General features: G+C 38.8%; 1 protein-coding gene across 1 annotated transcript in view; it reads left to right on the top strand.

The window, feature by feature from the left end:
- Positions 1-26932, top strand: part of LRP1B (LDL receptor related protein 1B) — a 674736-nt gene that overhangs the window by 147694 nt on the left and 500110 nt on the right. The window contains exon 2 of the mRNA XM_035332355.1: positions 18299-18424. Within this exon, the coding sequence (XP_035188246.1) occupies positions 18299-18424 (126 nt within the window). The remainder of the gene's footprint in view (positions 1-18298; positions 18425-26932) is intronic.

Below are 26932 nucleotides of genomic sequence, written 5' to 3'. Positions count from 1 at the left end.
TGTGTTCTTTCGACAAGACAGGGAAGCAGAACAGTGTCTATCAGTGAATCTGATCGGAATAAAAATGAACTTGTAAGCCAATAAAGCAAGCCTAAACCACTTTATTAGAAGCAGCATTGAGTTAAATGGGAGTGATACTGCATTTGGTTTTGAATGATGAATAGGACTTCAGTTTTAAAGGTTATTTTCTCTGCCTACTTGATGCAAACTTAGTGTAGCACTGATAAAAGATTTCTTCCTTCTCACATGGCCCCGCTGTGCCTTTTGGATGTGTACAGTTCCAGTTTCTAAATGTATGAAAGATGTTTACGCAACCAAGTACCTCCATGGTCTGCATTTGTTTTGCCTTTATCCCAACTACTTTTTTTCAGTTGTGTCTATTTTCATCTCATTGTCTTTCTCATTTCTTAACATAATTTCATCCTGGGTTTGCTTCATTAACAATGGTCCCATGGCACTGCTTGGCCTTCTGCCTTTCGGCATCATTAAGTAAAGTCACCTAGTGGAGGTGTGGGGTGGGCAGTGTCATGTGGTTTTCTGCGCTGTCCCAAACAAGGACCTAACAACAGTGCCTTCATTGTCCTTGCTGAGGCCAGGCACAGGAGTGGGAATGAAAGCATGAAAAGCAGTTCTCACATAAGAAGCATCCAAAAAAATACTTAAAGATCTGTGGTGGTGGTAGTTGTTGGTTTTGTTTTCTTTCCTCTCCTGGGGAAGATCAGTGCAGTTCGGAGGAAGGCTCTGGAAACGTGCATTTGCAACTCATTCGTCTTTGTAAAGCATGGGGGATTTTCTTTACTCCTTCTCCCCAGTGCTCATGAGCGCACAAGTATTTCTGCTGCAGAACATAAAATTAATTTAGAATGGTGGATAAGCCTCTGTGGGAGGTTAAACCAGTCATACTGCTGTCAAAGGAGGAAACTACAGACCCGCTTCTACCTCCTTGATCCTTAGACTGCAACATGTCTTACCCCTTTTAACTAAAATGGATTCACAGTGTGATATTTCTGATTGAACAAAGGCAAGGGGGAGTGCTGCCCAAGCTAGGGTAACAGCACTGTGCTGATAGAGATCTCTTTTCATCTCCTACAGTGCTGATGGAGAAACAGTGATCATACTGGAAAATGCAAAACAATGGCCAAGACATCTTAAGAATTAGTTTGCATGCTTATGTCCAAGACCATGTAGATGATGGAAATGGTGTGCAGAGGTTGGAACAGGGCCTTGAATCATTAAGGAAGTTACGGTGGGGAATGAGGACGTTGTGGCCACCTATATTTTACTTATCTTCTCTGCTGACTTCTAGTAATAATGATTAAAACATCCTTGTTCCATTTCACAATGCAATGAACAAAATATTGTGTGATTAGGGCATCTTATTCTATTTTTTTTTTTCTGAGTTATAACTTGGCCTTCAAAGTTGTGAATGCTGTGATGAGTTGTTTCTAACATCTTTCTAGTTCTTCAAAAGGCCTATTTCCAAAATACTTTCAAATATCTCGTCATCTTAATGTGCACCTCAAGGGATCGTTGAAACAACTTTATATAGGTGATGTGAGTTTTTCTTAGGAGAAAAAAAAAAGGAAACGTTGCCCTTGATGTATTCAAGTGCATTTATCACCTTAAGTCTTCTTCACCATTCATGTCTTCTTACCTGGACTAATATTTTTGTCTTCAGCAATAACATGAGATTTACTTAAAAATGAAAGATTTTTTTTTTTCTTGTCAAGTTGTCCTTAATCTCTTTTTTTATTCTAATATGTGTATCTTCCAGGATTTGAACATGTGTTATTCCTCAAACTTTCTTTATATTTGATAGTGGTCACTACTAGTTTTTTTTTTTTAAAAAAAAGTATTTTCTTCATGCATATGCACAAAGCAGAGTTCAAACCATCCTGTGTGTATTGCTGTATCTTATTTAGGGTTTCCTCTTAACCCATCATAAATTACTTAATTTCACAGTGCAGTCTTCAGAGATGTCTTCAAAACCATTACTGGTTTTTTCACTTTAATGCTTCTGCAGATTTTTTTTTAAAAAAAACACAACCCTGAATCTAAAAAAAAATGTAGTTTAAAGACTTGTCCTTGAAACATAAAATGGGACTAGATGAGGAAAATAAATCCTATATTCTTATCAACCACGTAGAAGGAAAATGATGAAAAATTGTTAACTTATTAACTCTTAGGCCTCAGTTTAGTTGGACTTGGTTCAACTGTTGTTAGTCTTCTGGTATCCTTAAGGCGATGGTTGTTCTTTATATTACTCTGTCCACAATGGCTTTATGAGAAACATTTGACAAACATAGGAACAAAAATAGAAAGCTGTGTGAGGTAGTCTCTCGAGGTGAGAATAGTCTTTGATGTCTCTGCTGACCTCGTAGTTGAGGTAGATGAAAGGCATGGCTGAGATGCAAGCGAGGAGTTCTGGCCAGATGTGATGCCCTCAGCAGTGAGGTCATGATGTGCTCAATACCGGTTTGACTCGGTGACAACTTGACATGAGCTGATTTAACTGCAGCCCACAAGTGAGGGTAATAGTATATCTGTTCCAACTGAAGAACAAGGTTTTATATCTTCATTCCCAGGTGGAAGTAAATATGCAATTCTTTGGAGCTATCTCAGTAATGATTGTGCCTTAGTTACTGGTGCTTGGACATGGTTCAGTGACCCATGTCTGTATTTAAAAAAAATCTTAAAAAAATGTCACAATTCTGACAACAGGTGTGTGTTCTGTGAAATGCCACTTTAAACCTACTTGAGTATCATTATTGAAGAGACTCAAACAGTTTAGATCCTAATTGATATTAATAGGAATAACCCTCAATGACGTGAACTTGGCAAGCCAGAAATTGCAGCTGTTCTCAGCAGTAGAGGCAGTAACAAAGATAATTAATTGTTTTTCCCTGAGAGATGTATTTAGATTGTACAATCTAAATATTCCATTCCCCGAGCCCTAATTCAGGCTTGTGTTTGTTCTGCAAATACAGTAAGTGAAATGAAAATTAATATTTTTTGAGTGTCATACCATAATATGACCTACTTCAATTATATTAAAAAAATAATTGGTTATTACACAAGCCTTCAAATGATGACTTAAGCAGTCAATTCCATACATAATATTAGCTTAAAATAAGTACTAATTTCATTAAAAATGATGATGATAAAGCTTAGTAAGAGTTGGTTTATAAGAGCTGTTACTTGGGCTGGACCCACCAGTGATGTACAAAGGGTACCAGATTCAGTAAGGGACATGATGTCTTTTTAGACAAGAGCTATCCTTGAGTGAGCACAGCTTCATTTGCAAATAACTCAGTCACCATTATAATTCTCCTGGATTGTTAGAGAACAAGTCAGGGTTCAGTCTTGAGGTGTTGAAGCGCACCTAAAATATTTTAATGCCACTGTAAAACGTTAAGACCTGTTTCACAAGACCTCTGTTTGGATTATTGATTGTCAGGCTTTAAATTCTTTACGTCTAACTTAAAACGTCCTCAGTGGTAAGCTGAGTTAAGCATCTGGGTACATCCTCTGAGCAGAACCCCAAATTGCGACAACAGTTGATGTGCTCAGGACCGTGCTCACTGCAGCACCTGAAGCCCCTTCTTGCTTGTAAGTGCACTGTTCCTGGTTCCCCAGCTTGTGACAGATACATCTGCAGGAGTGGGTGTTCTTATGCTGTAAGTGGGGGGGTTTCTTAACACTTACCTTAACAGGGGCTGTAAAAACCCTGCATGTAAATGCTGTTCCACGTTGTTCTGAACAGGGTTTCTTTCACCAGCTCTTTATTTCTACAAGCTTGCTAGTCTACTTATAACTTTTGTCTACGTCAGTGATATCCACCCTGAACACAAGCATGTGGTGCTCTACAGCCTGACGTGGATTAATTTTCTATCACAGGTTTAAAATCTGTGGTGTTGTAAAGCACACAACCAAATGGATAGCAGCTCCTGGATGGGAGGTGCTGCTGTCTGCGCTGGGCTCGTGCCTCCGGGTGCCTTCTGCCAAGGTAAAGCAGGTGCCCTCCGCCAGCTCATGGACATGTCCCTTCACAGTCAACAGATGAGGCTTTATTTTATTTTATTGGCACTAAACCACCAAAATAAACATTTACCTTGGTGATGTAAATATTTTCTAAGCTGAGCTTCCATCAAATCGTGCATTTATTTGCACTGCTTGCTGAGAGATAGGGACTCTGCAGCAGGAAGACCTGTCATTTATGGATGGGATGAAGCTCTTTATTCACTTGCATCTTAAATGAAATCTTAATTATACATCATGCTTTGCATACTGCAAAAGTAATATGTATAACCAAAAAAAAAAAGATTGTATGAAGTCCATTGTAGTAGTAACTTGAGTGTTCTGTCCTTTCTTTTCTTCAGCCTACCGGCCAGGCAAACTACTTTGTTAGTATATTGAAATACGTCGCTTGAGTTCGTCAGCTGTGATGTGCCAAATCATTGTTTCTCTGGATCTCCCGATGCTAATTTGACCGTTATTAGGGTGAAATATCAATTGCTGAGGGTGCATATTAAAAATATTGCACAATTGCACTGGCATTCAGTTCCCCACCCACTCAACAGCAGTAGATTTGAGAGTTAATGCTGCTTTTGCCTGTGCCTGTAAGTACAGTGGACAGCTCTTAGTGAATCCACAGCTAGGGCGCACCTTAGAAATGTGGTCCCACCAGTAACAGGAGAAAAAGATATAAAAAGGACTGAAAAGTGTGAATGCTGTGATCATAGATGAGGCCAAACCAGCTCTTCCTGGAGCCTGTGTACATACGTGCATGTGTTTTGGAGGGATCAGAAGGATTGAGTCTGCTTCAGTGATTTAGCCCAGTCACGGAGGTACTGTAGAACAGCTGCAAAAAATAACTAGCGCAGCACCAAAGAAACAGCCTTCTCAGTAATTCCCTGACTCGAAATCACTCACAAGTAAAATCATTCTGCTACGGCGCTCCAAAGCTGCGTCTGTCTTCTGGGGAGAATTGCCTGCTCGTATGGTTCTGCATCTTTCTGTCCTGCTGCTAGAATATAATTAAAGCTGCTAAAAATACGTACTTCCTAATATTGTTTTTTTCTCTGTGTAAGCATCTGCTATTATTCTATTATCAAGGGAGGACACAGTATAAAGATGAATGCTACTTAACTCTATTAAGTGGTCCATACTACATAGATATGAGAGCTCCCTATTTATGGCCTGATCCAAAGTCCCCTGAAGTCTTTAAGTAAAAAATTTCAGAGGAACCTGATGGTTTTGTTAATTTTTTTTAGAAGTATTTTTACCTGTCAAAGGAGAGGAGACTTCTGAACTGTGAACTACCAGTTTCATACTAGCCTGTGAGGAAATTGTGTTTTTAGTGCTGCAGAAATTAGTAGAACAAATGGGGGCATAATTACTGAGCTTTTACAATCCTGACATCATCCCTAATTATGGTTTAATCTACAGAACATACTGTTTGTTTAATAAGTCCCAGCAGAGACAGTTCAAGCATATGTTTTCACATCACCTGGAGGTAGCTGGGAAGGACTGTGGCAACACTGTCAAGAAAGTGACAGTTTACAAGATTTTATGTATTTTACTGTATAGAGCATGGCTCACCTTCGATATGAGTGAAATCACTTAAAGGTAAGCAGTAATAAGCATTTAGAGCCAAAGTAACTCCATGTGTTACACACAGAGTCTTTGTTTCCCTTTACGTGTGGTAAAAGCCAAGGCATAATTTTCTTCGTGCAGTCTCAAAGCTAGCGAAGCTGGTAATAAAGTCCTCAGCACCCCTCCTGCTGAAGTGAGCTCTGGTTTTTGCTAACACCGGCTAAACATTGATCAGCCTTTTGACCTGCTAAAATGATGATATCTGCAGGTTCTGTCCCAGGCTCACTAACTATGGATATCTTGGCTTTTATTTAAAGCTGGCTTTTTTTTTTTTTTTTTTTTTTTTTTTTTCCTGAATATGAAGCTATTGGTTTGCTTTCCCATCTCCTCCATTGCTTTAATTTTAATTATTTTTCATTATATGTGGAAGGTCTCAAAAGAAACTTAAAGATTTTGGACAGAAGAGAGTGGGGGGTACCAAGAGGAGTTAGCTTGCGTGCTGGCTGCCCTCTGGCCTGTTTGATTGGGAGGTGGGACCTTCCTCTAACACTTATGAAGGTTAATCAAATTTCACCTAAATGAGCCACAGCAATAATTATTTCAACTGATAATTCTTTGGTTTTGGTATGACACTGAAAAATTCTGTACTTTGTGTTCTTGCTTTGCTCTCACTACTCTTTATAAATAGATAACTGGGGAAGATACAAGTGTTAAAAACATTTAATAAATGTTACATACTTTTAAAAAACTTTTAAACAATTCAGAATTAATTGTTTAAAAAAAATCAGAATTGTTTAAAATTCACTTGGTCTTCCACAGATGATGAGCCTATGATGGTCCTAGAATGCAAACTAAGAAGAGCTCAATTTTAAAAGGAAACCCTCATCGGAGATAGGCATTTCCTGGCTTGCTTTGAAAACAAACTTTTGTTGCAGGTCTGTACCCAAGGCCTGGGATGGCCTCCTCATCCTTTTACTAACTCATATCCCTAGTCTGACGGTGTGGAAGCTTTGCTTCTTGGACATGAGAAGGAAACAGACAAATGAGCATATGTGCTCGTTAATCCCATGTGCCTGTCCTCAAGGCTCACATAACCCACCCGGCGCTACGCCTGCTGTCCTGCCTTGGATAATGAACCCAAGCTGGGGTACTTCCAAAACTCCTTTGTAGGCAGCTCAGTGACACTGTGCTGCTTGAGGTGATGCAATAGGCATATATGTTCGCATATGTTTTCACAAAGCATAAAGCTACCTCGAGATATGAATTCCATCCCTTGTATCAATGCTTCTTTGTAATGTCACCTTTCTAGAGAACACAAGCTGCCTCTGTAAATACCATTTAAAACTTTCCAGTGCTATCTTATTAAATATCCCATCTTACTGCCTCTAAATAACGTTTACTTACTCAGATATTCACATCCAAGGTATACTGACAGCAGCAGCTAAAACCTCAACACATTGTTCTCCACTGGTGTGAAAATCATTATTCTATAAGTACATTCCTGAATTATACCTGAAATTATCAGTCTTGGATCACGCTATCAAAAAGACAGGCCTGAACTGCAGAAGATCGCAATTTTAACTAATTTCCCAACTGCTAAATTGCAGTGAAGTCTATATTAAGCAACCCTTTGGTGTGCCATTAACCTAATTCTTACAGTTTAACTTAGAACTGTTGATTAGAGTTATTTAAAATAATGGGTATGACTTCAGTAGGGCCCAGCATAAATATGGAGCCATTTATAGGATTGGAACCAATTTTACGATTTATATAAATATATATATAGTTTTTGTTGTTGTAAGTTTTGAATGTTACTGTTACTTTTTTAATGATTGTTTTGAACTTTTTTGATATTAAAGTTATTCAGTATTTACTTTGAACAGAACACATAACCCTGGTAACAAGACCCTTTTTAATCGTATATGTAGATTGTACTTAGGAAGGAATTTTAGCTTGTTTTTCTTGTGTTTCTTCCATGGTTTTAATCACTGAATTTAGTATAAGGATATCTTAGGCTTTAACGCCATTTCCCTGTAGATTAATTATTCCCATATAAAATTAGTATGTATTGAACATATGTACTTGCTTACGGTAGCAGACTTGGCTGTTTCATTTCATATAAATCTTCTGTCGCGCAAAACAAAACCTTCATCTTTAAGACTTCTTTGGTCATTAAAATTGAATTACGTAGTAGGCTTCCATCTGCTATCGAAACCTGTTCAACATTATTCCCTGTCATTTTAAGTGGGATCGCTCCGAGATCCGTTTACTGACAGCAGGCTTGCTGCTCCTGACTGGGAGTGGGGCAGGGCAGGGCAGGGCTTCCTTCCTCGCTGCAAGGGCATCTTGATGTTAATTGCCTTCTGATAAGGTTTTCTCCAGGAGTTTGGTTCTCACTTCTTTGGTGTTTCCATCCTCCACATCCCCATGCTTGTGTATTTAAATGGTGTGCAAGTTCTACCACGTATTGCCCCCAGCCCATTACATTTCTGGCCGTGTGTGAGGGGGGGTGACCAGCTTTGCTATCTGTCAAACTCAGCCACTATCTCCGCGACACGGTTAGCAGAGCAGTTAGTATTAAATGATTGGCAATGGAACAACAGGAGAGTGGATAGAGAAGATGGATAGCTCAGCGTTGCTGCGCTTAAATGTGAGCTGTAAGCAGCAGTTTGGAGCTGGATAAATACAATCTGATTGCTGTAATGACAGCTAGGCTGCACATTATTGCAAATGCTCTCTCTGTGAGAATAGCTGAGGACTGGAATAGATGACCAAAGTAGGGACAGGAGTTTCACTGAAAGTTTATTTATTTATTTTAAGAACTGCACTGATAAGCAGTGCTAGATATACTTTAGGAAACCAGATTGTGCTTTATGGCAAAGGAGCTGGACCTGATAACCTCGTGAGGTCGCTGCTGGTCCTGCCTGAGGCTGTTTGAAGCTCCTAATGTCTTCTGGAGTATGCAAGCAGGAGGGCAGAGAGGAAGGCCAACTTAAGTAATTAAGAACTAATGGAGTATATGAGACCTTGGGATTTTTCTTGAACAATCCACTTAGTTGCTGGAAGACTGAACAGTTCCAGGATGAACCAATCTGGCCTGATACTGATACCATTGTGATTCCTGACAACAGGAATGGTATTTTTTCCTTGAATCCTAAAATGAAGAAAACAAATCCATGGGTGAAGATAACACCTTCAGCATCCTTCTCCCAGGGAAATAAATGAGAAAGCAGAGAAGACAGTTCAGTTCAATCCAGGTGCCATACAGTACCTATCACACTGCCTTTTTCTGGCCCCCCCCCCCCCCCTTTTTTTTTATGTCCTTTATGATACCTTGCTGGTTATAGTTTTTTTTTCTTTTTCATTAAGCACAATTTTACTTTTCCATTATGCAGCCACCTGAATTACCAACACCTTGCCTGTTTCTTTCCTTTATGAAGTTATCTAAACTTTAAAAGAAGATTTAAAACTTTATTAAAACTGATAATAAACATAACAGACTTTTACTCCCTCAATTTCCTGGTATCTCCAAATGTTGCAACAGTTTTAGAATGTGCTTTTTCCTCCTTGCTTGGGCAGAAGTTGTTCTATTAAAGTTTGAAAAAATCAAAGGAAATCATTTTATGTTTTACATGGCAATAAAACTACTGAATTAACACAATGACACTATTGATTACCTTTTGATATAAGAAATTTAACTAAATTAATTATCTTCTGCTGTTTGCTAAAAGTATTAGTATGTGAAAATTCACAATGATAGAACATCTGCTGAACAGAGGACTTATTAAAGATATTGTAATAAGCTATGTAATGAATGCTTTCAGCTTCCAAAAGAGGAAAATATTGTGTATGACATTTATTTAAATAATTTGCCTCAATTCAAGATTTCCATTCTACTGTTAAGAAAAAGAAGCAATTTTGCCTTGGAAACATTACAATTAAATGTGTAAGCTTTACAGCAGGAGAAGGTAAAATTATAATGTGGAAATATGTAAGTTAAAACAGCTAATGCAGGTTGTAGACAAAAAAAGATTTATTTGAAGTCCTGCTTCGAGGCACAACACGTGGCATACTGCATTGAACTGGGTTTGAATTTGGCTCAGGGTGACTTTTCTTCAGTCCCAATCCTTCTGTTCATTTTTTTTCTACTTCTCAGGTGTCTTTATTTCAGATCTTTTGGAGATTTAATCCTGGGAGTAGCTGAAAGACTTAGTCTTTTCTCCACTGATTTCCTCAAGAGGCAGCAAACATGAATAAGCGTACAAAATGATGCATTATGCAAGCCATCTCTCCTGGATGCTTCTTGAATTTCTTTTGCATGTGCAAGCTTGTCTTGCTTATCAAAATACATATATTTGAGATAGGAAGCACATAGTTCATAGGGTGTCCTACAAAGGTGCCTACCACCATCCTCACCATTCCTTACAAGGACTAATTTTATTTATTTTTTCTCTTGCAACCATTGTTTTCTGATGAGGAGGCTTACACCACATCAAATGAAACATTATGAGCACGATATGATAATGCAAACCAAGGTGGAGAGCCTCTCATTCCATATAAATAATTTCTTCAAAAACGTTTTGTTTTGTGAAATGGGGAAGAGAGAGTTATTGTTTCACTGGAAATCTTTGAGGGCTTTTCACAAACAAAAGCATTTTTGCTCTTGTGCACCCTGGCGCTGTCTGGCTGTCAGCAGCTGAAAGGGCAAGCTGTTGACTGCTATGGGGCTTGTCATTCTTCATATGTAAGGGGATAAGTGATGGTCACTTTGACCCTCTACCCTGCCATTAATATTCACTGTAAGTCTGGCAGTCGGGGAAGAACAACAACTCCACACTGGGGAACTTGGTTGCTTCTGCCAGTTTTCAAGAGGGTTAAAGCTAATGGTAAAGAACTGGTTTGTAGTGAGCTTGTTGGGACTTCAACTTCTTTTTTATATAGGGCTACTTGGAGCGGGGATTGACAAATGACAAGATTGCATGAAATGTTTTCTCCTATTAGTATATCTCTAGTAAAGATAGTATCTTGCTATTCTGTAGCATTTTTGTGTCGTTAGAGAACATCGCTATCATGTCATTTTGTAGTTTGCTGAGGTATGTAGCGTTGTGTGACCCTTTGCTGATTAGGTAAAAATTGTCTCAGGAATATTTGGGTCTTTCTCATTATCTGAAGACTTCTTAGATTTCTCTGTCCATAAAGTGTGCCAAATTAAGGCTGAATAATAACCTTCTCTGGTCCAAATCCACAGGAGGGGGCTCAGGGTCAGCCCTCTTAATGGAAATACTGGGTAGTCAAAGGATGAGCAAAAATGACAGGAAAAAGGCTGCTCCCAAACTTACTGCCTCCCCACTCCCCCAAATACTTTATGATTTGTATAAAGTAGTGGATGTTTCTAGTCTTCTTGTTAATACTGATCTGTAATGCCCCTTGCTCAGCATGATCTGTAAGTTGAAGTAGCACGGGGCAAGTCTGCAAAATATGAATTATTTTAGCTGTGTAATGTAAATGAGGAATCTGAGTGTGAATATTTATGGACTCAGTTATGGACTGAGAAGTAGGATGTCTGCTGTCAGTCAGAAAACTGACCAGACTGTAAACAAGATGTCTGTGACCTTGCTGGGTAGAAGGTGTGCAGACTGAGAAATGCTTGTACGTGGCGTCAGGGGATGAACTGGGTGTTTGGCACTGTTAGCGACTGGTACCTGTGCATGTGTTTTGCTATGGATAAAAACAATTAGTTGATTAGTAACTGCTGAGTATGTGATAACACCGGGAACTGAGTGAGTAAGTATAGATAAAATGTACATGACATTCCCAAGAAGGAATAAGTATGGATAGAGATGTAACTGGTTAAGCCCTTTTCCAACACAGCCACAACTTAAAGTCTGACTAATCTTGAGAGAGATTTTCGGATTGTGCGAATAAAACTTTTGCTCTCTGACTTTGAGCATGACATTGTACTGAACCAGGCAGGACAGAAACAAGGGATAACAGCATTTCATTTATAAATTGAATGTAAAAACTCTGTTTAGTGTTTTGCAAGACACATTCCAAGAATTTTGTCTGTACTTTAGTGTGGCCAAAACTTAAACGTTTTGCTGTATTCTGGGCACTAAAAATGTAGATTTAACTCAAAGTATAAAAGGTTGGAAAAGGATTATGTAAGTCTGAGAAGTCATAAGTAGGAACTGCTGTGCATGCTCTTTCTTCCCATCTCCCTTTCAGTTGCAGTAATTTTGGTTTTAGTATATAATGAATTCTAACATAAATTACTACCGGAATATACTTTTCAACTTCTGTGTAAATTTTGCAGAAATTAATCTGCAAACCCTTCCATGTTTCAGAGTGAGAGATCAAAGAAAATCCCAAATGGAAAACATGATTTAGAGAGGGGGGGAAAAAAGTTCTAAGTTTTTAAGCTCTTGTAATGAAGATAACTTAATTAAAATCAAAGCAAAACTAATTAAGAACTTAAAAGTACAAGTTTAGGGTTGCATAATATCACTGAAACATGGCAGAACTGCTTTATTATCACTGATAGAAGTTTCCCATTGTGTAGACAGGTGATGTAGACAGCTGATCACCAGCAGATCAGAATGTAAAAGCACACAAGTCCATTTTTTGGACAGCTCTCATTGGCCTTTCCGTGCTTCCTTTGTCTTCCTGCTCTTTGCTTCTGAAGTGATTGCTATTTTGGTAGGCAATTCTCCCTCTTTCCTGGGAGTTCTGCCTGGGTAAGCAGACAGGGACAAAACAGCTGAGCACTTTAAAATATAGTAGCTTGATTGGAAGGGACCTGCAAAAATAATGGAGTCCAACACTTGTATGTGTTTATCTGATTTTTTTTTTCCACATGGAGCCAAACTGTCACTGTAATTCAGCATTTACCTGATAGGAAAAGTGTTGTGGCATCCTTCTTTTCTTAGTCCTGCCATCCCCAAATTGAAAAGGATGTTTACCAGCACGTCTCCCTGTTATGTTCTTTGCCCATCTTCTCTTATCCTTTTTATTTCTACAAGAAATTGAGAGAAAATTGTAAATTTCAAAGTTTTTATATTTCATTTGAATCATAGGAAAGAAAATCTCTAATTTTGTGTGTACGAAAAATTCATTTAATGTTTTAACTTCAAGTCCCTCTTCAAAGATTTTGTAAAAACAAGCTTAAACATTATATTTTTCCCTAAACATCCATTTGTGTTCGTGAGGCTGCTATCAGCTGCCTGTAGAAGGCCTCATCAACTTCCTCATCCTGATCTGGTGGCCTGTAATAGACACACACAACAGTATCCCCCATGCCAGCCTGCCCCTTAATTCTCACCCACAGACCCTCAACTCACTCTTCATCCGCCCCTGGACAGTACTCAACACAATGTAGTTGCTCTTTGACGTAAAGAGCAGCTCTGCCACATCGCCTTGCTGGCCTGTCTTTCCTGAGCAGGACATACCCATCCATGACCATATTCCAGTCATGTGAGCTGTCCCACCATGTCCGTAATTGCCACTGTATCATAGTCTCCTGACCAAACATGGATTTCTAACTCTTCCTGCATATTCCCCATGATGTGTGCATTGGTGTACAGACACTTCAGGGAGTGAGCTGAGCATGCTGATTTCACCCTAGAGGTGTGGGAGGTCTCCTGGTCTTCATCACTGCTAGGGTGCTGCCCCACCAGTGCAAACCCGGTTACAACCCCCTCCCCCTTAAGATCTAGTTTAAAGCTTTCCAAAATGAGTCCTGCTAAGTCCTGTCCCAGAAGCCTTTTTGCCCCTGTGAGATAAACCTTTCCCACATATTACTGTCAGGCCTGATGTCTTATAAAACCAGCCATTATCAAAGAACCCAAAGGCCTGCCTGTAGCACCAGTCACGTAGCCAATGAACCGGATCCTTCTACTCTGTCCCATGTCATCACCCCAGAATAGGAGGGAAGAGAAAATGACTTGTGCCCCAGACTCTTTCACCAACTGTCCCAAGGCCTTGAAGTCTTCATTGCCCTTAGACTACGGGACGCAGCTTCCTCCCCAGCTATCTGGAAGGTCAGCAGCAGGTAGTCTGTGGAGTGCACTAGGTTGGGGAGTGTCCTGGTGATATCCCTGACCCAGGCTCTAGGTAAACTTCTCTTCGAAGTTCAGTTCTGCATATTAGTCCCTCTGTTCCTCTCAGAACGGAATCTCCTACTACAATTACCCTTCTTTATTTCTTTTTGGAGGCAGTCTTGAGGCGTGGTGTCAGCTGCCTCTTCTGATGTGATCTTGCAGGTGGGCCTTCCACCACATCCTCGCCTACCTCTCCTTCAAGACCTCAAACCTATTACAGAGGGGCACCTGGGGAAGCGAGGTAGATAGGGAGAGGGGTTGCCTGCGACGTCAAAGTGGGACTCGCTTCCAACCCTCCTTGTCTTTTTGGTCCCCTCCATCTGCCTGACAGTTACAGGGCAGGGGCTCCACCACGCTCTGGGGGGCATCCCCCTGGTGCCCTTCCCTCTGGCACGCCAGGGAGTTACTCCACCAGTCAATCTCCTGCTCACACCCAGATGCTCCTCAGTCTCTCCACCCTGAGCTCAGCCACCACCACGAGCAGCCCTTCCCCCTGAGAACAGCAGGTCTCCCCGCTGCCTTCCCTGGCAGCAGCAGGCTCAGGCGCTCCCTGCAGCCAGAGGCCTGAACAGCCACGTCTCTGGGCAGGCCCTCTGTCTGTATCACCACAGCCTTTTTTTTTTTTGGAGTGAGCTCATGTTCTTGCTGTAGAACTGAAGAAACACTCAGTTATATAAATGTTGTTTCATACATAGTTCTTTTTAAGCCCACTGCTGACTTGCTTTTTTTAATTGCGGTACCTCAAATAAGAAGGATCCAGAAACCTTGGGCCTCTACCAGGCAATGGGATCACGGGCAGTGTGGCTGTTATCCCTCATCATTACTCCTCATCATTTATGTTTACAGAAGCAACTAACTGATGTTGCAGGATTCCTGTTGTAGACAGACATCTTGTATGCTTTTTTTTTTTTTTTTTTTTTTTTTTGTTGGTCTGCTTATTTTGCTTGTCTAGCAGTAGCAGTGTACTGCAGGTACGAACATGAGATTCTTGGGAAACTGCAATACTGATAAATCGAACCTGGATTTTTATTTATTTATTTATTTTTCCAGGTCTAGTGTAACTGGTTGAATGTAATTGGTCTCCTAATGGAGATTTTGAGCTTCATCCTCTTAAAGCTGTGCCTGTCTTTTAACAGAGTAAATTTCTGGCTCTAGAAACATGACTTTAAAACAAAAGCACTGGCTATTTTTTTGTGAAACTTTCCTTCGAAGAGCCATTGCCAGGTGTTTGCGACATAGCATAGGAGTACTGTCCTTAGGGAAGCAAAGCTTTTATTTACCCATCGAGAGATGATTTCTGACCATCTGCTCTGTCTCTCAGAATTGGTATGTTAAAAATATGTGAATTTTCTCATCCGCTGGGAGCCTGCAATACAATACAGAAGTAAACTGTACAGAGAGGTGTCATTGAAAGTATTTTTTTTTTTTTTTTTCTGTTAAGAAATAAGACCATCTTAGATGACCGTCTTTTTAGGATGCATTTTTCTTCTTTTTTTTTTTTTTCCTTTAAAAAAACAACACTAATTACAGCATGTCCATGATTAACTGGTCCAATTCATTTTACAAAGATAGCAGCTGAAAATAAGTGATAATTCTATAGATATGCAAAAGAAAACAGTTTGAAAAAGCAGTTTCAGAGCCAATAAAACCCTCAGCGAATATAAAGCTGCTTTCTTCCAAACAAGATCTGTTTTTCAAAGTGTTCTATAAGTTAGTGCTTTTTCACTCTGCTAGGTTTTTCTGTAGATGGAGAATAAAAAAAGCTTAGATCTCCATAAATTCTGTACTGTTGAATAAAATACAAGGAAGGAGTTTAATTGTGTGGAAATACCTAAATTATTTCAATTAAAAGAAAATTAAAAAGTTGAAAACAAGCTGTTTTTCTAAATACATGCCTAAGACTGAACTATGAAGTGTTTATTTTTAAATCAACTTTGTATCAAGTTAGTTTAAATCAGCTTGTCATCTTTACTCCAAATGAGAAAAGATGTATTTGTGTAGGCGAATGTGACCATGTAATAGGCACTGTGATACGATATGTCCCTTATCCTACTGACAGCGTTACTCTGAGGTTGCATTTTGTTCTGACTGGCAGTTGAGGTTGAGTAGTCAAAAGGTATTTTATTGCAGGTAAAAGTATAAAACACAACAGAATGTTGCAGGGGAGAGCGGTCTCTAAATTAATATCAGTGTGGCCCTACTGGTTGTTGGTCTGCCTTCAACTTGGTGCCTTCAAGGGGAATCATGAAGAAAAATGCAGAATTGCCTCCTGTGCTGCCGAGTTTCCTTCAGAGACGGCTGCAGGTGTTAATTCTGGGCAGGGTTTAATTCTGACATCTTGCCTAAAAGATGCAAAAGAGCATCTCTGCAAATTTTGCATTGATTTTATCGGTATCACTGTAAGGTTCGTTTACAAACTTAAATAAATATACTGAAATTCTCCACTGGCTTCAAATGTGATTTTCTTAACGCTGGGCTCCACTTGCTGCAACATATAATTAGACTTGGAGTATTACATTTCAGCATAAATGACAGCATTGATTTCTCCTTCTAGTCAATTATCACCAGTTAGGAATTAGAAAATAAATTAGGTTTATTTTTCTATAGGAATTTTGAATTTATGTAATTCAGTATGTTCTTGTAGAACCAGTCACATGGGCAAACTTCACTGTATAAATCTTTCTAGAAGCTTAAACTTCTTATATTCAGCAATTTTTTATTTTACTTTATTTTATTTTTTGCCACTTAGCTGGCAGTTCAGAAATCTGTAAACTTAACTATTTAACTTTAATTGGCATGAATTAAGATTGTTAGCCATTCATTTCAACCATTCTTTTTGCTCTGAGAAATAACTATTTGCAATAAAGAAGAAAAAGTATTGAATGGGCACTGAGCATTTAAGTAGTTCTACTGCTGATTTGATACATACCCAGGTCACCCACGTGAGGAAAAAATGATCTTGAGTGGTATAAGTATGTGGACAGGGTAGATAATTGTCTTTGTGCTAGTTTTGATATTCTCATGTCTTTTAGGAACATGCATATAATGCATGGAAAATGACAGTTCACGCTGTGCTACAAAGTTTCCATAGACAAAGAAATTTATTATGAATTTTAATAGTTTTATTAAATGAAATTATTAAAAATTAATACAGATTTGCTTATATTACTGTACATCCTTGAAATGCTAAAACTCACCAAACTCCCTCCCTCTTTCTTACTTCCAGTATGAATTTTCAAGAAGCACTTTCAGAGAGGGATCTTAAATTTTTCAGGGAGATGCTTAATGCAAAGTTGCTTCCTTGAGCATGTAAACCTGCACTTTTAATTACATAGTTGTTCATTTTGTAAGAAGATGAACAACTTAACTCAGCGCTTCTTGCTGTAGTAGTAAATGCAAAGAATTAAAATATAACAACTCCTACAGAGTTACAGAAGCCATGATGTAGCTGCATTAAACAATATTAAATTTATCTGCATAATAGTTGCAACTTTGACTAATCTGAAACTGTACCCATCAATAGTTTTAGAGGCTGATCTTGAAAATTAAATGCAAGCAGGATGAAATGGATAGGTTAATTTTAATAAAATATCCCTACAGTTATTTCCCACAGTAATAATACACTATCACCCCCAAAACGCTTATATGCTTATTTTTATATCTTTATAACAATATCGAGTCCAGAGAAGTTATTGCTTGGTCGTGTAAGCATGAGAGAATAATCAAGAAACCTTCCCAGTGATCTGCAACCTTGTGGAAGGGACTACTGCAATTTATGTGTTGAGAAAAAGAATACAATATATTGCACAGAGGCTTTGTGGGCTTTAATTAATGATACAAGAGTTAATTAATGAAGGAATAGTCTTGTGTTAATTAACTCTTGTAGATCTCAAGGACATCAGACTTTGGTTGAAGTCAGCTGATAGTTTGGGTGTGCCAGGCTTCAAAAATTGCCATCTTTTTAAGGAAATAATTATTAAGGTGCCTCAATTTTGACCTTTAACTTTGACTGTAGCTGTGTTACGTTAAAAGTAAAATAGTTCAAATATAAACTTCAGATAGGACTTGCTCATTAAAGTGCCTATTTAAAGCAGTAGTCAAAAACTCATACATACATCTAAAAAGATGTTTGCCTGCTTACAAAGAGGTGTGTCCTGGAGAAAATATGATTACTTGAAACAACAATTTGTCAATGTTTGCTTGGGCAGGGGAGGAGAATGGGATACCTCCCTGCTGAAAACATTAAATTTAAAGCTTGTTGTATTCTGTCTATTTAACAAATTTACTTAATGGTGAAAGAGCTGAAGGTGAGAATAGGATTTCCGATTTTTTTTTTTTTTTTCATTAAGGTGATTTGTGTTAATCCTGTTCGTGTCTGGTTGGGGTGTTCCAAATGAAACACTGCACCTGGAGGTTAGGGCTATCCAGCCTGAGTAAGGGCATTACCATTAAATACCTCATTAAATTATTGCTTCCCATTTGTTTTTATTATTTGTTTTGATTCCTGATTTAAAATCATTTTATTTTCTCTTTTGATTTTCATTGCGCCACTTTATTTTTCTTTATTTTTTTTTAATTATTGCATTCCAAACCATTCTTGTTTTCAGAAGAACATCAGTTATGTGACGTAGGAGAGTTTCTGTGTCGTGATGGCATGACTTGTGTCTCCCAGCACTGGCTGTGTGATGGAGAACCCGATTGTCCTGATGATTCAGATGAGTCTTTAGACACATGTAAGTAAAGAAGGTGCCAATTTTATTTTATCTTCCTTTTAAAGGTAACATTTGTATTTGCACTAACTATATAATTGAAGGGAAAGCTTCTGCTTTTATTATTTATTTATTTTTAATCTTGACTAAATCATCTTCAGGATAACAGGTTACATTCCCCAAGTAGGTGAGAGACAAAAGAAATGGAAGGTGTTTCATTCGTGTGCCGCTTTGTAATGAGCACTCACCACAGCATATGTTCCCTGTGCTCTCACTAAGCTATAGAGGGCAGAGGCGAAATCAGGCACAAGGAAAAGGTATTCCTCAAAAAAAAAAACAAACGGATGGCTGGGTGGAAATGAATAGTGCAAAATATTTCCAATAAAGGTATTAAGAGCATGCAAACATCAAAGGAAGAAATGAAAGAAGATGTAAAAACTATGAGGGGAAAAGAAGCAAAGATCAGAAATTGAGAGAAAGCTTTAATACAACACATTTAATTATAATAAAAGACCTTGATGGGTTTTTTCTTTTCTTTTTAATTTAATGTGGCTAAGAGCTTCTGAAGACCAGAGCAGCAACCTTACAGATTTTTTTTTTTTTTTTCTTATGGCATAGTAGACTACAGATGAGGTGATATTAAATCTTAATGTGCCCTTGTTTCCTGCATTTTGAGGAAAATGAGGGAATTTACTGGTTTTATCCCCAGGATAATCACTTAATGTAAGAGAAGAAACATGTATTTAGTATCAAAGCAATGCTGACAATCAATAAGGCTAGAAATGTGGTTTACTGATAAAAGAAAGCATCAAACATCAGACACTATTTAGGAGTCTAATCTTTAAAATGAGGGACAGAAAAGTAGAGATGTCTAGAAATCATTTCTGACTGGGCAAATATTGTACCGATGATTGCAACCTTACTGCTCCATGTTTTGTTCCTTGAAACTGATAGGAAAATTGCTTCTGGGACTGTGGTGAGGGTGCTCTGATTAACTGCTTTTGACACCATTTGGGATTTTTAAAAACAAAATGTATTTGGGAACGTAAGGTATACTTAAGATTTTATTACTGCACTGGTTATTGATTATTGTCTTCTGTAGCACAGTATTTTTAAGCATAGATTTGAAGCGTAACACCTACAGTTTCAAAATTTTCAGGTAATGAATAATGCAATAAGAACACAAAAATTGTCACATGCAGTTTTTAAGCATGCAGTTTTTAACTTGCTTCTGGATATTTAGCACATAGTTGCAGATCTAGCAGCTTGCTGGTTACCTGGTTATTTTCCTCCTAAGCACTTTGCATATTTATTGTACTGGACCATATGATCTGTGTTAATAGCGCCATTCAAAAACACAGCAGATTAAAATCATAGCCTTTGAACTTTATTGGTGACTTAAAGAAAGGGGGATAGGGTGGGAAAGCCCACTCTCTTCTGACCCCATCAGGTCAGATCCTTTTGGAAATGCCTTTCCTTTTTGCAAATGCTGACGATTTCTGTCAGAGGCATTGCTTGTGCTGTTCTATGTCAGAAGTAGGAGTTGGCATCATTGCTGTTCTGTAGAGCAGGAGGACATTTGCATCTTTGAGTGTACAGGTTAGGTTGCTCTATATTGATGAGCTGCTGGTTAATGAGGTGCCTGGACAACATTTGACCGTGCAGGCTGAGAAGGTAATTGTGATGGGACTGCCCTGCCTCTCCCTTTCAGTTCAACTCAGCCCAGGCCTCTGCATGAGGAGCCAGTGACAGCACTGGGATGCTGAGAGAAACTTTCCCATATATTTGCTTGCAATTATACTTTAGTATTAATGGTTCTGTATTTGTTTAGTCAGCATAATTTACTGTCAAATCTAGTATTTCTTGAAATATGTATATGTACTGCAGCTTCATCAGGTAAGTTGCTTCTCGTTGGAGATGAATATAATGTTCCTTAATTTCCTTGCTGACACTTTGTATCATCGTATCTGTAAGGAGTAATAAACTACCTTAAAATATCCTTATGAAATATTTGAGGACTCTGTGGTGTTAATGCCAGGGACGCAGCACTTTCCAGTTTTAGTGCACTGCGTCATGTGTCTGTTTGTTTATAGATGAATGCAGCTTCTGTTTGTCAGCCCTTTGCTGACTTATGTGAGATGAATTATTTGGTGTGGCTTGACAGGTATTGCTAGTTGTTCCTGTAGCCATAAACAAATGAAGTTTGATTGATTTTCTGTGGATTTGTGCCTAGTAATAGGGTTTTCTGGGTTCTAATAATGTGAAAACATGGATCAAAGCTTTTCCTGCAAGTGGAAGTTCTTAACTTCTCTCCCATGGGGATTTCAAGGTGTCTAAAAAGAGATAAATTCTCATGCTGCAGCTTTTCCCACAGTGAGAATATGAAAAGTCTTATTAGTCTCACTAATCACTCAGCCATCTATCTGCAGAAAACTTTTAGGTACTCAATATTTCTGTGGCCTCTCTCCTGCCGGTGTTTCTTACCACATTTTGCAATAGCCTGAAACCTATTGGTCTACAAACACATATATATCATTGTATAAACTGTTTTTTTCAGGAATCTGCCTGAAATCATGCAATATAGTCCCCAGTCCCCATACTAGCTTTAATAAAGAGATCCAGGATTGGACAAAAAGGAGAAAAGGGTGATTTTTTTCATTAATGTTGAATTTTGTCTCTGCACTGGCAAAGGTTGGTGCAGGGCTTCATGCTGGACAGCTTCCTTTGTCTGTGTTGGGCTTCCTTTGGACAAGTGTGATGGAGCTGTGCTCATGGCCTGTGCTCTTCTGAGTCAAAAGAGAGCATCCATCACTGGTCTGTCCCCATTCCACATCCCATCTTCCACTAAATCATCTCACGAATAGCTTTGTAAGACCAGAAGTGAATTCCTACAGCATCTGCATGTGTTCTCTCTGTTTCTTAGCAGCTGCGATTCATTCTGCTCTCAGTGAAGCTGCTGCTTTTTATGATACGAATGAACCTGGTTCAGTAATTCAGAATGAATAATTTTGTGAACGGATTTGTTGCTTTCTGCCAGTGAATTGTTCATAAGAAAATTCATTAAAAAAAAATATATTAGTAAAACTCTTGACCAAGTAATTTCTACCCTTTCTTGGTGGTAATTCTCTAGGTTGTTCCTAAGGTTCCCAAATAGTCAGGGTTCAAAAATCAATTTACTTAACCTAATCGGATGAGGCTTGCTTCTTCAGCAGGCTAAATCAGCCAGCTCACCTGAAATCAATACAACTCTGTCAGGTGCCCCAGAACCTGGCCAGACATGTTTGACTTTTACAGACAGCTGTTGGTCTGGAGGTAGGTGCAAATGTTTATATGACTTCCTTACTTAAAGATTTATTTTATTTCTTGTCTATAGGCTTATCCGCTAAACTGTTTTACCAGGACAAATACAAAAGTGTCAAAAATACTTTTGAAGCAAATGGAGTTTAGAAATCAAACATAGTGACAACCTTTTGTAACACCTAATATCTGTTTTATATTCCCTGCTTTAGTTGCTAAGTAAATGTCTGGTTAATATTGAATTTTACTAATTTTACCATTCCTGCTACCAATATCACTGTTAAGCTGTAAGCATTGCCCTACCTCAAGCTTTTATAGGGCTGAAGTGGGAAGGAAATTCATTAACTGTATCTCAAAGCACCAATTTAAAGCGTTGTTATTTTGAGGTACCAGTGCATGCTGCGTTACAGTTGGCACTCTGACTAACATATTCATCTCTAAATAACCCTTGTGGTTGTGCAGAAAATATCAGTGCATGGCTTCTGAAATCTGAAGATTTGGTTTGATATACTATTTCCAGGTGTCCCTCTCAGCCTCCTACTAACACGGTCAAGATTTAAAAGGTGTATTTGCAAATGACTCCATCTGTTTACTACTCAAGGGTTTTTATGTGTGTTAACAGCTTTAGGCTTAAGGATTTGTCTGGCTTGAATATGGTTGTCTAACCTCAGTTCATAAACTCCTCTCTGTCAGAGTGCATTGTACTAAGGCAAGGTGAAAGAGGAGGGAAAGAAATTACTCGTATTCTGTAACTTCTTTCTGAAGCTGTGCACATGGATTGTGTTTGGTTTTGTGATGGTCAGCGCAAAGGATGTTTTATTTTCTGTTAGCCATGAAATAGAGGAAGATGCTGTAGAACTGGCTGATACTTGCCCTGTGGAGATTTGAGGTCTGGCACAAGTACACCCTGAACTCTTCATATCATTCTGTGGCTTGTTCCAGGCTGCAGTGCTTTACTGTGGCACAGGTACCTATTAGAGACATCTATGACCCTAAGTATTTGCTCAAATACCAAGAATATCTTACCTCTTATTGTCCCCAGCTATACTTTTGTTATCCTGATGCCACTGGTCTTGTATTCGAGCTTTCTTAACTGCTATCCAAACGGCTATTTGAATACAAGCTACTTAGACAATTCGTTTGTAGCTGACTGTTCCTGAATTGAAAGAACCCCAATTTACATTAACAAGTCATCAAATAGGAATGGCTCATACCTCTAGAAGTTTGAATAGATACAGCCTTATCAAAACATGTTGAAATCATCTCTGATGATAAATCTTTCTGTAGGATTTTGAGGGACTGTCATCTCGTGTAATCATGGCTAAGCTGAATTTGAAGGAGTAAAAGAAAGGCGGAAACCAGAAATACCTTGTTTAAAAGCCTGAGTCTCACTTTGTATGCTAAAATAGCTTTTCTCGTTCTCTGGATGCTAATTATGTGAGACTAGTTTCACAAGCTTAAAAGTTGTTAATTTGATACCTCGATTGTAGTTCTCTTACCAGTGAAGGATAATTGGGTTCTGCGTTGCTCCTGCAGTATGAAACAATAAAGATAAAATATCCTAAAGCTCCTAATTCTTTTACAAGTAGAGTCATTGAAATTCAATAGAAGTCAGGTTCCCAAACCACTCAGAAGTAGCTTTTGAAAATTGCAGATCAATAAATAACTTGCATACATTCAAGATGGGCTGCAATGAGGCTGTTAAAAGTAAATGACAAATCACTGGAGGCAAGGGAAAAATCTGCTGGTGTTTTTACCGTTCATAGTTTTTGCTGTATGCATATACTATTGCAGAAGGAAATCTGCTATGTAAAATAGCTGCTAATACCTGTTCTTCAGCAAGACTCTCAACTGTGTTGATAGTCGTATTAAACAGATTTGTTTGAGGTGATGAATGTATATCCACTTTTTCCCTCTAAATCAAGATCTTTCATATCAGTGGTATAAAACTTAACTTCTATAGCTCTTGTAGGAAACAAACCACAACAAAATGACAAATGTCAACAAATCTTATGAAACTTCTGCTGGTTTATGTAAAATTAAGTTAAATGTGGAGTAGAACCGTACAATATTGCCATGGTTATATGTTAGCTGGTGAAGAGAAGTGCTTCTGACAGAACAGGATGAATGTTTTGAAGCAGGATGAACTTTCCCGGTACTGTTTCCGCAGAGCTGAAAGAAAGCACAAGCAAGGGTCTCCTTGTGGTTTCCCCTGGCAAAGCAACTGCAGTTGGTAGCAAAGATGTATTTATTGTGGCCTGTGTTTCTGCCATGCTAGTTTTTGGCATAAAGACACTTGCTGTGCTCTGTCCTGTTTGAATATTTTGCTGTTCTCTGCCCCTTTTCCTCAGGCAGCAGTCATGCAGATGTTCACCTTGGCTTCAGCTTCTGACCTCTGCTTTCTCCTTGCTCTGTCATTTGGGAAAACTGACGTGCTTGCCCCCTCCAGGAAAGGTCGTTTTGCTGGTGTGATAGGATTGCTGATGGCAGTTAACTGAATATTAGAGCAAACAGTCTGGAAAGGATGGATGTCGATGGTTTTCGTACCCTCTAAGCCTTTTGGAAAGGTTACAGAGAAGCACCCCGTCGAGACAAATCCTGTGTTACAGTTGATCTGGAGGAGTTCAGGTTGATCCACTGTGGCGTTTGGGACAGCCATTGGTTGGGCTGTTGTCCCCATGAGAGATTTTGTGCTTTGGGGATGTTCCTGTGTTTCTCAGCCCTTGTTCTGCTCCTCCTCCCTCTGGGCCACCCCATCCTTGGGTGCAGGGCACATCTTAGGCTGGGGAATAACATGAAAATTTCGTACTTTCCTTCTGTCACAGCCAGTAATAGATAAGTGATGGTATGGATGCTCTAAAGAACATTTAGAAGCATTTTTTATTTTTTTTATTTATATAGTTTACCAGTCCAATGGCTGGTAAAACTGCTTCTGAGACATAAGCATATTGTTAAACCACTGGAAGACGTGTTATCCTTGCGTGAATAAAACCAGTTTGTTCACTTCTGTGTGAGTACTTGGTGTGATTAAGCATATGATCTACGGCCCTTTGAAACTTCTTCTTAATACTGTCAGGGGATGTGTGCCCAGGTTTGGGCTGCGGGGGCTCTGTGAGGGGAGGCCGGGGCTGCCCCGTGCTGGACACAGCTGGGTCTGTCTGGTGCCATCCAGCACCAGTTGCCCCACCACAGCCATGCTGGTGGTGCTACTGCAAAACCATATTGAAGAGATGGTAAAACACTGCAGGGTTTGTCCTCTTTCCTTGTCTTTACCTCGACCCATGAGTTTTCCATCTTATTTTCTCCCATCCCCTTGTGCAGCAGGGTGGGCACCTGGCAGATTACTCCTGGTGTCTCAGCTGGCAGCGCTGCATTCCCTGCAATGGGTTAGCAACAGGGATCATTCATTTGGCAGGGTCCTGCGACTAAACTTGTCAGAATAAAACATTTTTTCTTAAATGATCGTTTTGAAGGTGACAGGCTATGGTCAGGCTAATACCATAATTTGGCAGGAAATAGAATTGCTTTTGCTTTAAAAATAATAATTTTAAAGACTAGAATCATTCAACAACATTTTTAATAGCTTGTTTTTCTATTCTGTATATTCAGTTGTACTCTGATCTCTGGCCTGTATGGTCTTTAATGCGGGCCTTTACATAACCCATACACCCAGGCCTATTTCTACCAGATGCAACTACCTTAAAAGCAAGTTGAAAACTTTGCATAGATTTGTAGTTATGATTATGCAGTTAGTGTGAATATTATATATAGCTATTCAATTTGTTATCTACAACTTACCAATGCACGTTTTTACATTAACTTTTAGTATAGGCCAGTGTGCTTTCCTAAGGCTAGCCCATTTGGGGTTTACCGATAATGATTCCTGCCTTGCAAATGTGCAGTGGGAGATCTGTGTGGTGTGCAAGAAGTTCAGCAAAGAATAATTCCTTTGTGAGATGCATTGAGCTTCTAATATGAAATGATCTTTAGATAAGATTTTCCCTTGGACTCAGTAAAGTGCTGCCGTTTATGCGGCCATCTGATTACACAAAATGCAGCGTTAGATTTCTCTCAGCCTATGCACATGGGGTGCATGTAAAAAAATAAAAATAAAAATTATGAATTACTTTGGTGGCAGGGTGGCAAAATCACAGAATCTCCAGTCTGTGTGAAGGATGAGAACCACACAGGGCATCGTGATGTTATCTCACAGAAATTCAACGTCCCTAGCAAGAGGCCCAGGTTCAAATAGGTATAAATTCTGTAGCTCACCAGCTTTTCTTTTTTTCTTCCTCTGTAATTTCTGGAATAAAGTATGCAACAACAAGTTCAGGATTGAAGGATTTAGAGGTCATTGCATCTCAGTGACACGGTCATTGTAAATATACTACTTTTTTGTTGTTGTTGTCTGTAGCTGATTAGCTTTTGTTTGGCTTTCTGAAAGTGGTTCACGGGGAATTCAGTTAGATCATTGCTGACAAAATGGGTCTCTTTAAGGTCTGTGGAAACATGTAGGTATAGTACAAGGGCAGGACTGAGCCTTTGAAGGATGATGTCCAATACCTAAAACTCTGAAACAGCTCATTTATGGATTAATTGCTTGCTAAAATTGCACTTCTTACACAGAAGCAGCTCTAATGGGATATATACTCATAAGACAAGAAAATGAAAAGATCAATCTCTTGAAAAACATGAAAGTAAGTCATACTTTGACTAAGATCGTTTGCAAGTTTTTAACCCAAAGCAATTTTATTTTATAAAAAGTAGAGAGAAAAGATAGCAAGACTTGTCACAGTTTCTCTTTCATGAGGTTGCGCTGGCTGTTAAGCCTAACGTAATGACATTGTTTTTTGCAGCATTGAGCTTCTTGACAATATTTGGCAACAAAAGATTTGTGTTTCAGTGGAAATCTCAGTTTGGGCATGGGCAGTCTTTCAAGTATGCATGCAGTCCTGTCTGGTTTTACAGGAGGGATGTGTCCCCTGGCCATCAGTGCAGGAGAACACAGTGAGGAGCTAAGCAATAGCACTGTGGTTTAAGGATTTCTTTTTAATTTGGTAGAATCTCTCTATTTAGGTGGGTATGTATTTAAACTTTTTTTTTTTTTTTTTCCATAATGATTTTGTCCCTATTTACATGTAAATTTATTTCAATCCCAGTTATTTTGCATTCCTTTGCCTCTTAACAATTTCTATTTCTACTTTTCTCTTTTTATTTTTCCCTTCCTCTCTCTCT

The sequence above is a fragment of the Oxyura jamaicensis genome, chromosome 7 (assembly GCF_011077185.1).
Source record: "Oxyura jamaicensis isolate SHBP4307 breed ruddy duck chromosome 7, BPBGC_Ojam_1.0, whole genome shotgun sequence".
In the NCBI taxonomy this organism is placed as follows: Eukaryota; Metazoa; Chordata; class Aves; order Anseriformes; family Anatidae; genus Oxyura; species Oxyura jamaicensis.
This window is presented reverse-complemented; position numbering and strand designations above follow the sequence as displayed.